Source organism: Mastomys coucha, unplaced genomic scaffold, assembly GCF_008632895.1.
Source record: "Mastomys coucha isolate ucsf_1 unplaced genomic scaffold, UCSF_Mcou_1 pScaffold18, whole genome shotgun sequence".
Taxonomy (NCBI): domain Eukaryota; kingdom Metazoa; phylum Chordata; class Mammalia; order Rodentia; family Muridae; genus Mastomys; species Mastomys coucha.
Genome location: NW_022196900.1, coordinates 6,416,349 through 6,430,601, shown reverse-complemented (window position 1 = coordinate 6,430,601; position 14,253 = coordinate 6,416,349). Strand labels below are relative to the sequence as shown.

General features: G+C 51.0%; 1 protein-coding gene across 1 annotated transcript in view; it reads left to right on the top strand.

Moving 5' to 3' along the window:
• Positions 1-11,545, top strand: part of Shb (SH2 domain containing adaptor protein B) — a 111,929-nt gene extending 100,384 nt beyond the window's left edge. The window contains exon 6 of the mRNA XM_031377292.1: positions 10,731-11,545. Within this exon, the coding sequence (XP_031233152.1) occupies positions 10,731-10,914 (184 nt within the window). The 3' untranslated portion in view covers positions 10,915-11,545. The remainder of the gene's footprint in view (positions 1-10,730) is intronic.
• Positions 11,546-14,253: the final 2,708 nt, after the last annotated feature.

Here is a 14,253-nt window from a genome sequence, read left to right as displayed (position 1 = left end):
AACTAAGGCAGGCGCAGTCTTCAAAGACTGAGTCCCAGTGACCTCCCTCTCCAGCTCAGCGCCACCCCCTCCCCCCACCACAAGGTTTTCATAGCATCCCAATGCATCTGGGGAACAAGTGTTCAAAACACGCGCCTGTGGGAGAGACACATTTCAGACTCAAACCATAACAGATTTGAAAAGAGAAGATGCAGAGGTTGGCGCTCCCACCCAGTGGGAGCAGTTCCCCGGATCACCCCCACTTTGCCTTTCAAGATCAATGGCTCAGGAGACTTGGTGGGGGGGTTATTTACCTGCAGCCGTGCCGGCCCCCAGCACTCATAGCCCTGCATCTTTTGCACAGTCACCACATCTCAGCTTGCCAAAGAGCAAGCAATGTGCTAGACACAGCCTTCTATGAAGTGAGGCTCCTGCTGTGTACCTTGGAGCCTTGTACAGTACCTGGTCTCTGGTGTTTGGAACCAACTGGAACAGGCCATGAACAGTGTCCTCTGACGGAGGTGGAATAATGCCAGCGACCATGATTACAAGCTGGATTGTGCGTGAGTTATGAAAGACACTCAGACCTAGACTGTGATCTGGGCTTCTAGTGTGTATGTTCTGCCTCTACAGAGCAGTGTACCCCTTCTGGGTTCTGATTTTTCAGGCTGTGGCAGTAATATTTTCTGTCCTGAATGGTTCCAAACCAAAACACCATCCAGGGTTGACATTTTGTGGGAATGGCAGTTCTAACAGGCAGCCAGTTCTGATGGTGAGCAACTGTAACTAATTACTTGCAGCCATGCTGAAGAAAGACCATAATTAATGTGACCAAACCCTGGCCAAATAATAAAATGGAGGCTTTGTTGTGTATCAAGGCAGAAATCAATTTCATTAGGGAGCAGAGAGCTAGAGATTTAATTTTGAGAAAATTTTCTACCTTGTGGAAAGAGGCTGTCAGACAGCTGCCAGAATGAATGTCCAACAGGAACGATTTTGCCCTCCAAAACAGAGACTACTGAGAAGTGACCGTAGCCTTCTGGAATAGTTTGTCAATCTTTGAGTGTGAGCTAAGCTATGGCTTTTGCTCGTTAGCAGTCTTGAACATGTGCCCTTTGGTTTGGGTTGAGAGGCGAGAACTTTCTGCACCTAATGGTTATTTGAGGTCAGTAGAATCCTGTCCTTTGAGACTGAGAGGATGGAGAGGAGAGAGTTGCCCTCAGGAGGTCAGCAGGCACCCACCGTTAATGATGGAGTTTATGTGCACATGTCAGGAGCAGTGGCTTAGCTAGGCAACCCCCCCAGGGACACCAGGCAGGCCACCTGGGTTGTAAACAAGGAGTACATGCTGTGAGAGGGGAGCTCATTGCACCCTCTAAGGACAGCTGGAGAGGAGTCACCTCCTGTGCAGCGTCCCAGGAGTCACTTCCCAGGGCAGATTAGTCTGCCCAAGGCCTGCTAGAACCAAAGCCTGGAGCTGCCACCAGCTAGGTGTAATAGGAATACTGAGTGGGGGTAGACTTTGCATGGTAGAGCCGAGATTGGAAGGCAGGGCAATTGGCTGGAGACTGAGCTTCCCAACCAACGCTGCAGGTGAGCATCAAGAGCATGCAGCACTCACTCTAAAGGTTTGTGTGTCACAAAGGCACTTCCTCCTCAGATGGAACCAGGAAGGTGGTTTTCAAGCCACAATGGCTCAGAATCCCCTGAGAAACCTACTAAAGGCAGATTCTGGCTCTAAAGAGGTCCAGGGAGCTGCAAGCATAGGACTTGTCTTTAGATGCCTGCCCTAAGAAACAGCCCTGGGACTCTGGGTACCTGTGAACCGTTTCTTGGCGTGTGCTTGATCATACATGGGGCTTCTAAATCTGTATGTGTACGGCTTCTGTAGTCATCTGGTCCCCTGTTCAGTTGTATACATTGGTAAAGTGAGGCTTGGGAGGACGGAGCAGGCCAGGACCCGGCAGGCCAGATCTCAGCACTGGACTCAGAGGGACTGCCCACCTGGTTCCTGAAGACAGATAGGATTTTTCCCCCCACTGGGAATCACTGTTGTTCATGTGTCTGATCTGTTGGCAGTCCACCATGTGCCTTTGAACTTCTAGAGAGGAGCAAACCACCTCCTGGTGGTATTGAGGGTATTGAGTCCAACCTAACCCAGACTCCAGACAGTGGCTGGAGTGGTGGAAAGTGGCTGCTCCCTCTCCTCCCCTCCTGCTACTTACTTGGTCTCATAGGGCTAAGTCATAGGTCATAGGTCTTTACCACTGATGGCTTGGACAGCTCACAGTGGTAGCAGAGGATTCAGCCCCTGCCAAGTTCTGCATCTCTCTGCCAGTGGTGTCTTCTCTCCCAGAAGCTCTCAATACAGGAATACTCCCAGCAAGCACTCCAGCACCTGTAGAAGTCATGTTTACTGATAACTGTATTAATTAATAGGGAGGAGGCCTCTCCTCTTTGGCTTTTGGGAACAGGATCTCAGGTGACCTGGGTTGGCCCTTAAATTCACTGAGTAGCCTAGCCAGCCTCAAACACCTGATCCTCCTGCCTCTGCCTCCCAAACGTTGGGGTTCTAGGATTTCCCAGCACACTCTGCTTTCCCTCCGCCTGTTCTCACGTGGATCCCTCATACCACAGCGGGAATTTTTGGTTTTGCAGTACAGGGCGTGCCCGCTGAACCTTGGTCCTCAAGCATGCCAGGCAGATGTTCCACCCCTGAACTATACCCTTTTACTTACTTTTTTTTTTCAAACGGGCTCTTAAATTTACCTAAGGTGACACCCTGCGACTTAGGCTGTCCTTGAGCTTGCAGTTCCCCTGTCTCATCCTACCAAACAGCTACATAAATTACAGGTCTGCGCCACCAGCCAGGTACAAACTGTGCTTTCCCAGTGTCATGGAGCAGGACTTGATGTGGAGAAGTGATTCTCAGGCCAGTAAACACACTGCTCTGCCCAACGGTACCCAGCCTAACTAAGGAGCCTGTAGCCAGAGGGCAACTTGGTCATCCTGGGTTGGAGGCTGCCAGCTTGTCTATGAACAACAGAACAAATAGGCTTGGGGGTACATGCTGGTTCGGGGCCCATATAGACTGGAGCCAGCAGACAGACCAGACGGACAGCAGCTGGGTGGCAGTTTCTGCCCAGCAGGGGAAGTGAGGCCCATATTGGGGGCCCAGCCCTTGGCCCTGCATTTGCAGCAGAAGAGAGCCTGCCTGCCCTTCATTGTCAGCTCAGACCTCAAGCGCTCAGGACAGCCTTTACAACAGGTAGTGAGAACCCCTTTGTTCAGGTGAGAGTGAACACAAAGGGTATTGCTCAGAGGGGCAGCATGGGCCTCACACTCAGGGCTGGATAGCCTAGGGCCTGGATTATAGCTCTCTTGTGTCCCACCTATGTAGGTCCCAGACCCAGGAATGTTCCCCGTCCTGTGAAATATAGTCCCTGAGATTTGGTTATGGAAATAGGAGGGATAGGTGCCAGGATTGGTTCTTGAAAGTAGCTTAGAAGCCTTGGGAAGCAGGCTGTTTGGCAAGTCCTCTGTCATGTCTTGAGCCTTTACCAAGAAGCCAGATGGCCTTGCCTTATCCAGGCAATCACATTTGTTTATCCTGAAAGTGTCTGAGAGACCAGCTAGGTGTGATCCCTGTACCGGTGACTAAGGAGTGTGGCTTTACCCTGACACTGTCAACATTCTGGGCTACGGGATTGTTTTGTGTGTTACTGTCCACTTAGAATCATCTTTAGCTCCTCACTAGATGCTAAGCTCTGGACTCTCCAGACATTGCCAGATCCTTCTCAGGGAAGGTAGGGTGACGGGCCCAGTCGAGAACCTCAATCTCCTAAGGGCATTGTGGGCTGGGAGAGACCCATCCTTTTGTCCTGGATGGATTCTGTCCATCCTTTTTGGCCCAGGCTTTGGTTGTGTCTGTCTTTCCAAGCCCAGAGAGCCACATGGATGGTGCATGACAGAGGTGTCCCCATTCTTCCCTGCCTATCCCATGCAGCAGCATCTCTCACTGTCCTGAGAGTACCCATATGAAGTGTGGACACTTAAGGGTTCTTTGGAAAGTTGGTTGGATGGTGTTTTGTTGGGGCCAAGTACATGAAGGAACGTTTTGTTAAAGTAGACTCAAACATTTGCTGAAGGAGACACAGGAGAGAGGATGTTCTGCTAAAGCAAGCATATGAAAGGACATGAGATAAAAGATTCTTTGTTAACAACATGCATGTATTTGTCCGCCTTACATTGTATAGTAGAGTTGCATTTGTCGGAACAACATAGAGAGAAACACACCAAAAAACTTCTGGTGGTGCGTTGCAGTTTGTTGCCACTTCCAAGGACTTGGGCATATTGGATGCATGTGCTGAGGCAAGTCACGTGGAGACACATGATGTTTGGAGGGTATAAATAGGACTCCACAGAGTGACAGAGACAGGGCTTGGCTTGCTGGTACAGCTAGCTGTGTAACACTTGTGGGTCTCGAGTCTTCGCTGATCTTCGCTTCTCTGAGAGAGGCATAGCTGAGAACTTCTCCTGGTGTCCCTGTTGGTCCCTCTTGCCCCTTGAACCAAGGCTGAGGCCTGGCTGTCTCTGTTAGGCTGTGTCACTGCTGTTGCTAACCCGACTACTGAACTGGACTGCTGGTGTATCTGTGAGGTGTTTGTGAGTGGATTGAGTTGCTGCTGCCTGCTAACGGGTGAACTGCCAATTTCCAGACAACACAGATGGGAGTTGCTCCAAAGAACCTTTCCACACAGTTCCACTCCCCCCACCCTTTCTTTCCCACTACCTCTGGTGGATAGTGGGCTACAAGGGAGGTTAAAGTGTTTAAGAACCATCATTAAAAATAGGATTTGAAAAAAATTGAAGTTGCATCAGTGGAAGAATCTCCACCTTTTGCAAAGGGGACCTTGAAGGCCAGGGACAGAGGGAGGCTGTCTTTCATGGCATTGGCAGGATCAGAGACTGAACCAACATCTGTGACTTGGGTCAGCACTTGGGACAGTCACAGCTGCCCCCACCGGCTCTCCTGGAGGTTTCATGTGTTCACCCTTGAATCGGGATGCATGGAAACATTGACCGGAGGAGGATTACAGCTATGTATATATCTCAGCAAATGAGAGGCTCACTCCTGCCCAAGGCTTGTCATTAACAACTTCTAGGATGACACTTCATACAAGTTTTGTCCCTAAGAAAATCACCCTTCATGGTGTCGTCTTGCTGGGGTCTGTGAGAGCAAGCCTTTTACTCTATGTCCACCTGTCTGTCTGTCTCCATGAAGATGGCACTGCATCGCTGCATTGTGGTTTATAGAAGGCCTTCACCCTGGGCTGTCACTCAGAGCTTGAGGAACTCTAGGCGCCTCCGTAAGCCTGATCCCTGCTGATATCTACTGGAAGTGTAATTATTTGACTATAAATCAAGCTGTTTGGCTCAGCAGGGCTTACATTTATACACTGTTCACCACATGGACAAGCCTCAGCTTATCCTCGGAGGTAGTGGGCTGCAGGTGTTCACCCTGTAGCTCAGTTGACCTGCTGTCCACCCACCTATTTGGACTCTTAGGACATCTCTACTGGAAGGGGCCCTTAGGGTCCCTGGCTACGTACTTGGAGAGCACAGTCTACAGCGAAGGATGCTGTCCTGTCCACAACACTTGGGAAGCTCCAGGGTCCTTGCCCTGTGACCCAGCAAATCGCTTCTCCCTTGCTCTTCCCATCCGTGCAGTGAGCATCCTTGTCTACTCCCAGTCTCCTGCGTTTGTCATGAATCGAGAGAGCAGTCACAATCTTCCCAGGCTTCTCAGGTGACCAGGCTGTTCCCTCCTTCTCCCAAACCCTGAGGCCTTATCTACTGGATGCTGTCGGATTATCTTGTCACAGAGGCCACTTTAGTTTAAGGTGTCACAGGAGAGATAGATGACTCCCTCCTTCAGTCTCACTTAGGCAGGTAGCTTGAACTGACTAGGGAATTGCTATGAGGGTATATAAAGCCCTGCAGGGCAGCCATACTGGTGATACTGGTGGAGCACCTGGTTTCCAGGTGAGGGGAAGGTTTCTGTAGAAGGATGCAGTCCTAGTAGGAGGCTCCTCAAGGTCAGAGTAGGTGGGGACATCTGGGTTTGTTTCTATAGGATCCAAGCACTTAGAGGCAGGGAGGATTATGAGTTCAAAGCCAGCCTGGGCCACATAGCAAGCCCTTGCTGGAGAAGTGAGAGGGGAACAGAGGTCCGAGTCATAAAGCAGAGTGCTTTCAGAGGTAGGATGGCTCCCCGTCAAGGTAGCCCAAATGTCTGTCATGGGCAGATGGTACATCCTGCAAGCTGAACATAGAGCCTACCCTCTCAGGCCTCGAAGCAGTCCTTGCTCTATCGTGCGCCCTCCACCTCCCTTGGTTGTTGAGTTCATTTAAAATGCATAGCCTTATTCTTTTTGTTCCTTCACTAATCTGCCCCTGAGTCTGGATTATGTGGTCAGAATCACATGTTTTTAAAATGGCCTAACAAGAAGAAATGCAGTCCCTTGGGACCCCAGCATAGGAGTGCCCTGACTGAGGCTTAACCTACACCCTCTAGGAAGCAAAAACTGGTCTTATATTTGTGATTCATGCATGTGAGCCCACACATGAATTCTGAACTCCAAGGAAGGAGTCTGGCCCACTGTAGTCATGGTTTGAAAGACATGGGTCTTTATACCCAGCTTGCAGGATTGTCCTTACAGAGGTCCCTCCTCCCCACAGGAGCTTTCCTGGGCTCACTCTCCAGGGCTTACCCTTGAGAGCTTACAGCTGGGGAGGAGTCAGGGGACCTCAATTCCCTGCTCTGGGAGATCCTGACTAGGCAGCCAATGGAAGGGATGGCAAACCCGGAGTACCCTGGGCACAGTCTAGGCGGTGCTGGGAGTCCAGAACAGGGAGTACATTCAGCTGGGAAGCAGTGAGCAGATAGGGTCACCAACCTTGGGGTCTCACAAAGCAGTTTCCTCTCTTGGGTCAAGGCAAATTCTAAGACCCCCCCCTAAATTCATGTAGTTGGGTGACTGATCAGAGAAGATGGGGTCACAGTGCTAGCTGCAGGCCTGAGTGAGGGATGAGAAGGGAGCTCAGGCTGCTGAGTCCAAGAGACATAGGTTTGAAGACACCTAATACCAGCTCTTGAGAGAGGGCACGAGGCTCAGGAGCCTCAAGGTCATCCTTGACTACACAGCAGGTGTGAGGCCAGCCTGGGCTATGTCCCTGGGGGAAGAGAGAACCCCATCTTTCCTCATGAGATAAGGTACATGATTTTCTGAACCTCAGTTTCCCCATGTGCAGGTGATACTAGTCATGTCAGCTTGGCTCTGCCTGGTGGGTTAAATGCTAATATTCTGAATTCTGAATTGCCATTGGGGACCATGAGTGGTCCGGAGGTGAAGGATGTGAAACACTTGGCTCAAGAAAGCATCTCTCCATCACCTTTCCAGTCAAGGCAAAGCAGAAACTCCTCGTGTGTAGACTCCTGTGGCTGGTCTCTCTATGCTAGTCCCGTAGGGCTATTTCCTCCTTCATCCCACATAAATATTATATGCTAGTGTTTTTAAGTCATTTCATCATGAAAAGAAACGATTTAACATAACTATTACCCAGGATTCTTCATGAAATATGCATCAAGCAATTAGGTCTAAAAGCGAGAGGTGAGGCCTCGCACCCTGGCTCAGCGGCGGGCAGCTGTGGGCTGAGTGATGTTTTATTAAAGCTCATGATTAGGAGGCGAGGTGGGGCCTGTTATTAGGCCAGCACACACCAGGCATGCTTGCTGATGGGGGGCAGTGACAAGGAGGTGCTTTTTGTGATGGTAATGAGTGATCTAAGTGCCCTGACAGCTCCAGCACCCTGCCTCCCTGGGCCTTACAAGACTCATTAGACAGGTCACCCGCCAGAGACACCCCTAATTGTGACTTTGCTCTCAAAAGATGTCCTATCAAAGGAGACAGAGCCAACAAAGAAACAGTTGGCAGGAGCCTGTCAGAGCTCCCTGGGAAGGGTGCTGTCCTGGAACCACTGTGCCATCCTTGCTGCTACACCATTCCTTGAAGAGCATAGAAGCGGGCTCTGCGCTCCTGAATACCTAGCCCTGAACACAAGCACAGAGCTCTGGGAGCATCTGCAGCCCCCCTGCTGGGTGCCTCTCTGACCTGTTTCCTCCAATGTATCAAAGGAGTGAAGGTATAGCAGCCACAGGCTATTTCTCACTGCAAAACCATCTTGTTATGAGTAGTCACCGTCTCCCTGGGCATACCCTTGTCTGATGCGTCCATCTGTTGCCCGTGGAGATTTGAATACCTTCCCTTCTATTCTAGTTTGATTTCAGCTGCTACAATAATGCCCTGCCCGAGCTGGGTATTTTGACATACACCTTTGATCCCACCACTAGGGAGACCAAGGCAAGCAGATCTCTCTGAGTCCAAGGCCACCCTGACTGAACCTCTTGGGGTGGGTTACCACCCTGTCTTCTTGGCTGGGGGCTTCACTGGTTGGAACCGGCCCGTCTCAGTGCCTGGACCGTTCTGTGTATGGCCTTCTGGCCTGCGTCTCTGGTCTCTGACTAGACTTGGTCAGGGGTGTGGAGTCCCTGCACAGAGCCCTGCATCTACTTAGTCCCTCCTGCTACTCTGGAGGGTATTCTGGGAGAGGCCTAGGCTTTGCTACCTATTGTTGTGGCGACGTCAAGCCACCTGTGGCTGTTAGAGCCATTCCCACCCCTGCTGCCTACTGGGTGGCACAAAAATCTAGTGTGGGAATCTCATATTAACGCTTAACCTTGTGAGTTCCTTACCCAGACCCCCTCGAGATGTGATGGGAGCCGATATGGTGGCCTCTCTGTCTTAGAAATCCTCTGCTCCCTCTGATGTGACTGTGGACCCATCACAGAGTTAGGCTGCTCGGTTTCCATCAACTTCACTGCCAGCTCTGCTCTGCGGGGGTGGGAGGGTGGGGTGTGGTGTGTCGTGGTCACACCTGGTATTGCCCGTATGCCTGCTCAGCATCCCAGACTGGCTGCGCAAGCTTCCTGGATACCTTCTGGATATCCTGTCACTGCAGCTCCAGGTCCTTTTCCAGCTGACTGGTATTTGTGGGCCCTACATCCTATGAGCCTTTGGCTTCACTGGGTTTTGTTTTCTGTGTGAGGTGCTGACCCTTGCAGGTGCCTGAGTAAGCGCTCCTCCCCCAACACAGAGAAGATTCTGGGGTGCAGCGACCCTTTGCTGAAGAGCAGAGCTTGCCACAGGCTCTGTAATTAGAATACCACAGTCTTAACTTGATTTAAATTTTAGTTCTTCACAAGAATTATTCTCTCTTGAAATGTAATTGCTGATATCTTTGAAGCCCAGGGTTACATCTCTAAGTATGACATTGTGCGCAGACACATTGCTCTGCTCCTATATATCAGTACACATTTTTTTCTATCCATTTGGAGAACATAACAGGCTTGGAGGAGGGGTACATTACACCCAACGGACAGGTAAAGTTTAAGACCTCCCATTAGAATATAGAGACCAGAAAGGGAATTGGGGCTCAGGAAGACCACAGCCATCAGAGTTCATGCAGGACTCTTAGCTTCCCTCGGTAGCCCTGGCTGCTGGGTTCCTAGAGCTGTCTGTGCACAAGTTACCAGGGATGGGCTCTGAGATGGTGGCACACTCTCTCAGTCAGAAACCCTGAGTTTGGGTGCATGAACAAGAAGAGGCAGCCTGCACAAAGGCAGGGGATGGCAGCCTGCTCAAGTGAACCAGAGTGTGGCTGGATCTTAGGACCTCAAATGGGAGAGGTCCTCTGGGACACGAAGTTAAGACGCTGGCCTTTATCATCCATGACCGGTGCCTACCTGGCATGCTGACAGTGTGAGCTATGCTTACCGGGACACATGGGCTCCCAGCAGTTGGGATCCGCTACTGCTGTTCCTTCGGGTTTCACCAAAGTTGTTCTCCCTGGACAGATCTGAAACCAGGCAGGGTGGGCCTAGAGACCCGGCCTGCTCTTCTTGCACAGGCTCTTGGGGAAATAGTGTGAGGGTGGGGCTGGCACATGTTGTCACAGCTTAGAAAACTGAGTTATAGATAGAGAGTCGTCATGTTCGCCGCAGTCCTGTGAAGGAAGGAACTCTGCCTTGGGGTTCCTGGGAGACTGCTGGCGAAGAGCGCTTACCTAAGACATACTTGGTGGAGAGCAAGCACAACTCTACCACTTTCCATTGACTGCAGCTTGTCATGTGGCTCACTGTACCCAAGGGAGGCTGGGAAATGTTCCTAGGTGGGTCGCCCCTTCCCTGAGACAGAGTTACCCTCTATCTAACAGAATATCTTGCCTGCCATTGCTATATACTACACTGGCCCAAGACCACCTGTCAGTTAGGAGCATCTTGGACAACTGCAAGGTGTAAACGGGTCCCTGCTTTGTTACAGGGGTGGTTTTTACCACCCCCACCCCCACCCCTGAAGTCCCCAGAAGCTTTTGGGTGGAAAACTTTACATTATTGGTGGTTTGACCCTAGGCCCCAGTCAGATGCAGAAATGGACAGTGCTCCTAGGTGTGGTTAGGACCCATTGTCCTAGACAGCTGAGAGACTTTGCACCCTGGCAGCAGTAGCCAGGGCTAGCTCCTGGGGAGTACATGTGCTTATGGGAGCAGAAGCAAGTGTGATCGGTGCCCTGACAGAGCCTCCTTTCTCCTCCCGCTTAGCACAGTCTCTGACCTCTGTGTTTCGTTCACAGGAGCAACCAAGGCTTCATGCACATGAAACTGGCCAAGACCAAAGAGAAGTATGTTCTGGGTCAGAACAGCCCCCCTTTTGACAGTGTCCCGGAAGTCATCCACTACTACACCACCAGGAAGCTACCCATCAAAGGGGCCGAACACTTGTCCCTCCTCTACCCCGTGGCCGTGCGGACTCTGTGAAAAGACCAGCCTCCCCCTGCTCTGTGACCAAGCCTGTTACTTGGAGGAGCTGGCAGGGCACCGACCAGTTCTCTGTGCTGCTAGCGGTGTCCAGTGTGTGTTGTGTGTATGGTACTAGCACACCACTGCATGTCTTAGAAGGGTTGGAGAAGGCCTGGATGAAGAGGGGCAGCCCGCTGCCACACCACCCCAGTCCCTATACCCCACCCCCTCCTGATGAGTTTCTGTGAATTAAAGTATTTGCAATCCAAAGAGATGCCTTCCAGGGTGAACAAAGGTGGAGCTGCTCCAGCGGTGGGCGGGGCCAGCAGTGGGTGGGGCGGAGCCCTGGCCTGTATCTCTTTGTTCTCCTGTTGTCAGGAACTCACCTGTGTATGGGCAAGGTTTCCCCATTGGTGCTGGGAGCCTAGGAGGACCTGGGAGCCACCCCGCCTGGTCTGTGTCTGTGTCACTGGGTGTGCATATTGAGTGTACACAAAAGAGATGATGTCATAAGCCAGGGTAAGCCCCCATCTACTTTTAGATGTACACTCTGTAACCGTTAGATGTCAAGGAACCACTGTGCGGACAAAGAAGATGCAGTTATTTATGAATATGATAGGGTGTGTAAATAAAATAGTCATTTAATATATATCATTAGCCTTTTTTTCTTAATTAAAAAAATATATATATCTGCAGAGGGGAATGCCGGCCTGCTGGTTTAATTCCCAAGCAAGATGTGTTTCCTGGGCTTGTCGGCTGGTATAGCAAGGCCTGAGAGAGAGTGGAGAGCTCCAGTCAGGCTTTGGCAACTTTCTGGGCCCTTGAGGGATCACTATGGACTAGGCAGGAGGGGCAGTGTGGCCACAGGAGTGAGTCAGTGTGAGAATGCAGCCAGACCTGTATTCAGACTCCAGTCATGTGGCTTCAAAGTCTGCCGAGCTTCCACGCTTGCTTGGCAGCAAATGGCAGGTCTGAATTAACCCCTCAGGTACATAGTGCCCAGGAGTCCACATCATCAGTCACACCGCCTTGAAAGGTGTCTCGTTGGGGGCGGGGGAGGGGGGAGCAGAGGTGGCCCCCAAGGTCACATTGCTCTCAGCAGCCCAGCAGGCTCTGCTCTGAATGGCCTCACCATCACCTTGTTTAGGGTGAAATGAGTTCCTGATTCAGGTTCAGGGGACATAGAACCCCTCTTGGTCACCTCATGGGTGAAAGTCCATGTGTGCACACACACATACAGACCTGGTGTGTCAGTTACCTTTCTGTGACAAGACGGACAACTAAAGGAGAGTTAATTTTCTCACAGTTGAGGGTTCGGTCCACAATGGCTGGAGTGTTAGGCCTCAACGGCCTATATTCATCCTGGGACCTCAGCACATGGGATAATGCCACAGTACACCACCATCACCATCATCATCTCCTCTTAGTTTTTGAATTATAATTGTATCATTTCCCATTGTCTTTCTTCCCTTCAAACCCTCCTGTATACCCTACCTTGCTCTGTTTCAAATCCATGGCCATATTCTTTTTTTGGTTGGTTGGTTGGGTTTTTTTGATTTGTTTTGTTTTGTTTTTTGTTTTTGAGACAGGGTTTCTCTGTGTAGCCCTGGCTGTCATGGAACTCACTCTGTAAATCCCCAAACTCAGAAATCCGCCTGCCTCTGCCTCCCAAATGCTGGGATTAAAGGTGTGGCACCACCACCACCTGGCCCATGGCCATATTCTTGGTGGGTCTTTCCCTCACCAGAGAAGCTGCTCTGGAAGCACCCTCCCAGACATATCAGGAGGTATGTCTCCTAGGTGATTGTAAATTCAGGCAAGATGGCGATGAAGGTTGACCATTGCATCTGGCTCTGTTGCGTCCATGGGCAACAGGAAAGGCTTGGCTGTCCTTGGCTGACCAACAGTGCAAGGGAACTGGTTCCAGCAAGGTTCTACTGCCTCTCCCAGATTCCTTTGTAAGCCACCCAGACAGTCTGGATGAACTAGAAGGTTGATGACCATTGTCCCCAGTCCATGTGGGCAGAGAACAGTAAATGACAGTTTGGCCATCTCCAGCCATGAATTCAAGCCCAGTGTTCAGAGGCAGAGGCCTGAGGCAAGTCTAGACTTGCCAAAGCTGCCTTTCAGGTGGAGCAGAACAGAAGTAAAAGCTGCCTTTGGGTAGCTGCCATCGATTTCAGCAGCTTGAAGCCAAGCCATTTCCTTGATTTCTTCCCTGTACGTCCTACCTCCTGCCTCGTCTTCCCTTTGCTATTCCACAGTGTCCCCAACCCCCTACTGACTGCCATGCCTCCTGTAGCTGACTGAAGCCTCAACAACTGTCTCTCCCTGATTTATATTTTCCCCAAATGTCCTTCAGGGGAAGTGGTGAGGGAAGCACCTGAAGTGACCTGGGTCCCCTTATGGAGGAGGAAGAGGAAAATGAGCAAGCTGCTGCCAGGACCTGGGCCTGGGGCCTGCTGGCAGTTGGATGTGGGAGGCAGGCCTGAGGTCCCACTCGATGCTGAACATTGGCAAGTTCAGAGTTGGGCCTCCAGGGCATTTCCTGAAGTGTGCTGAGCCACAGGGTCCTCTCTGGAGGCCTGTACCAGAACAGTCTCAAAAAGGCCCTATGGGAAGGGCAAGGGGTTCTCCTTCATCTGCCTTTGCTCTGTTAGGTGACTCCTAGCCCCCCTCCTAATTCCACCTTCATCTTCCTGAAGTTTCCCCCAGACCCAGCCTCTTGCTCTCCGTAGGAACTGAGGCATACAAAGGAGGCCAGCCTACAGGATGGGAGATGCTAAAAGGAATTTTTCCCCTTAATTTCATGAACCCCTCCCTTTTCCTCTAACTGTGGCCTGCTTCCTCTGTCAGCATGTATTCATGTTTTCTTGGACATCTAACAATTGAAAGGGCTTTTCCATCTCAGAAACCCTCACATTCAGGGTACTGGCGTTGATTTGGTTTTTGTTTTGGCTTTTTTTTTTTTAATCTGCTGCCAATTAATGGGGGGAGGGTGGATGAACTGGAGTTCTTTGAGGAGGAAAAGAAAAGCTGCTGCTACACACACAATCTCAGCTTTTTGTCTGAGAGCACGAGCTCTAGCCACCAACAGGCCCCTCGCTGCTCAGAGCCACAGAGCTGCTTTTCCTTCTTTCTGTGGCTTCATTATTGGCCACAATGTCCAGGCCACTTCAGCAGCTTGTCCTCGAGCACTGAGGAATCAAGGGCCCTTGTGGCAGCCCAGCAGAGCAAGATGGCTTCTGCAGAAAGAAAGGCATTCTTAGGGGCTGGGGGTGGAGTTGGAGGTGGGGTGGGGTGGGGGTGGGGGTTGACATGCTGGTCCTCCAGCATATTCTGAAGAGGCTCTCTGAG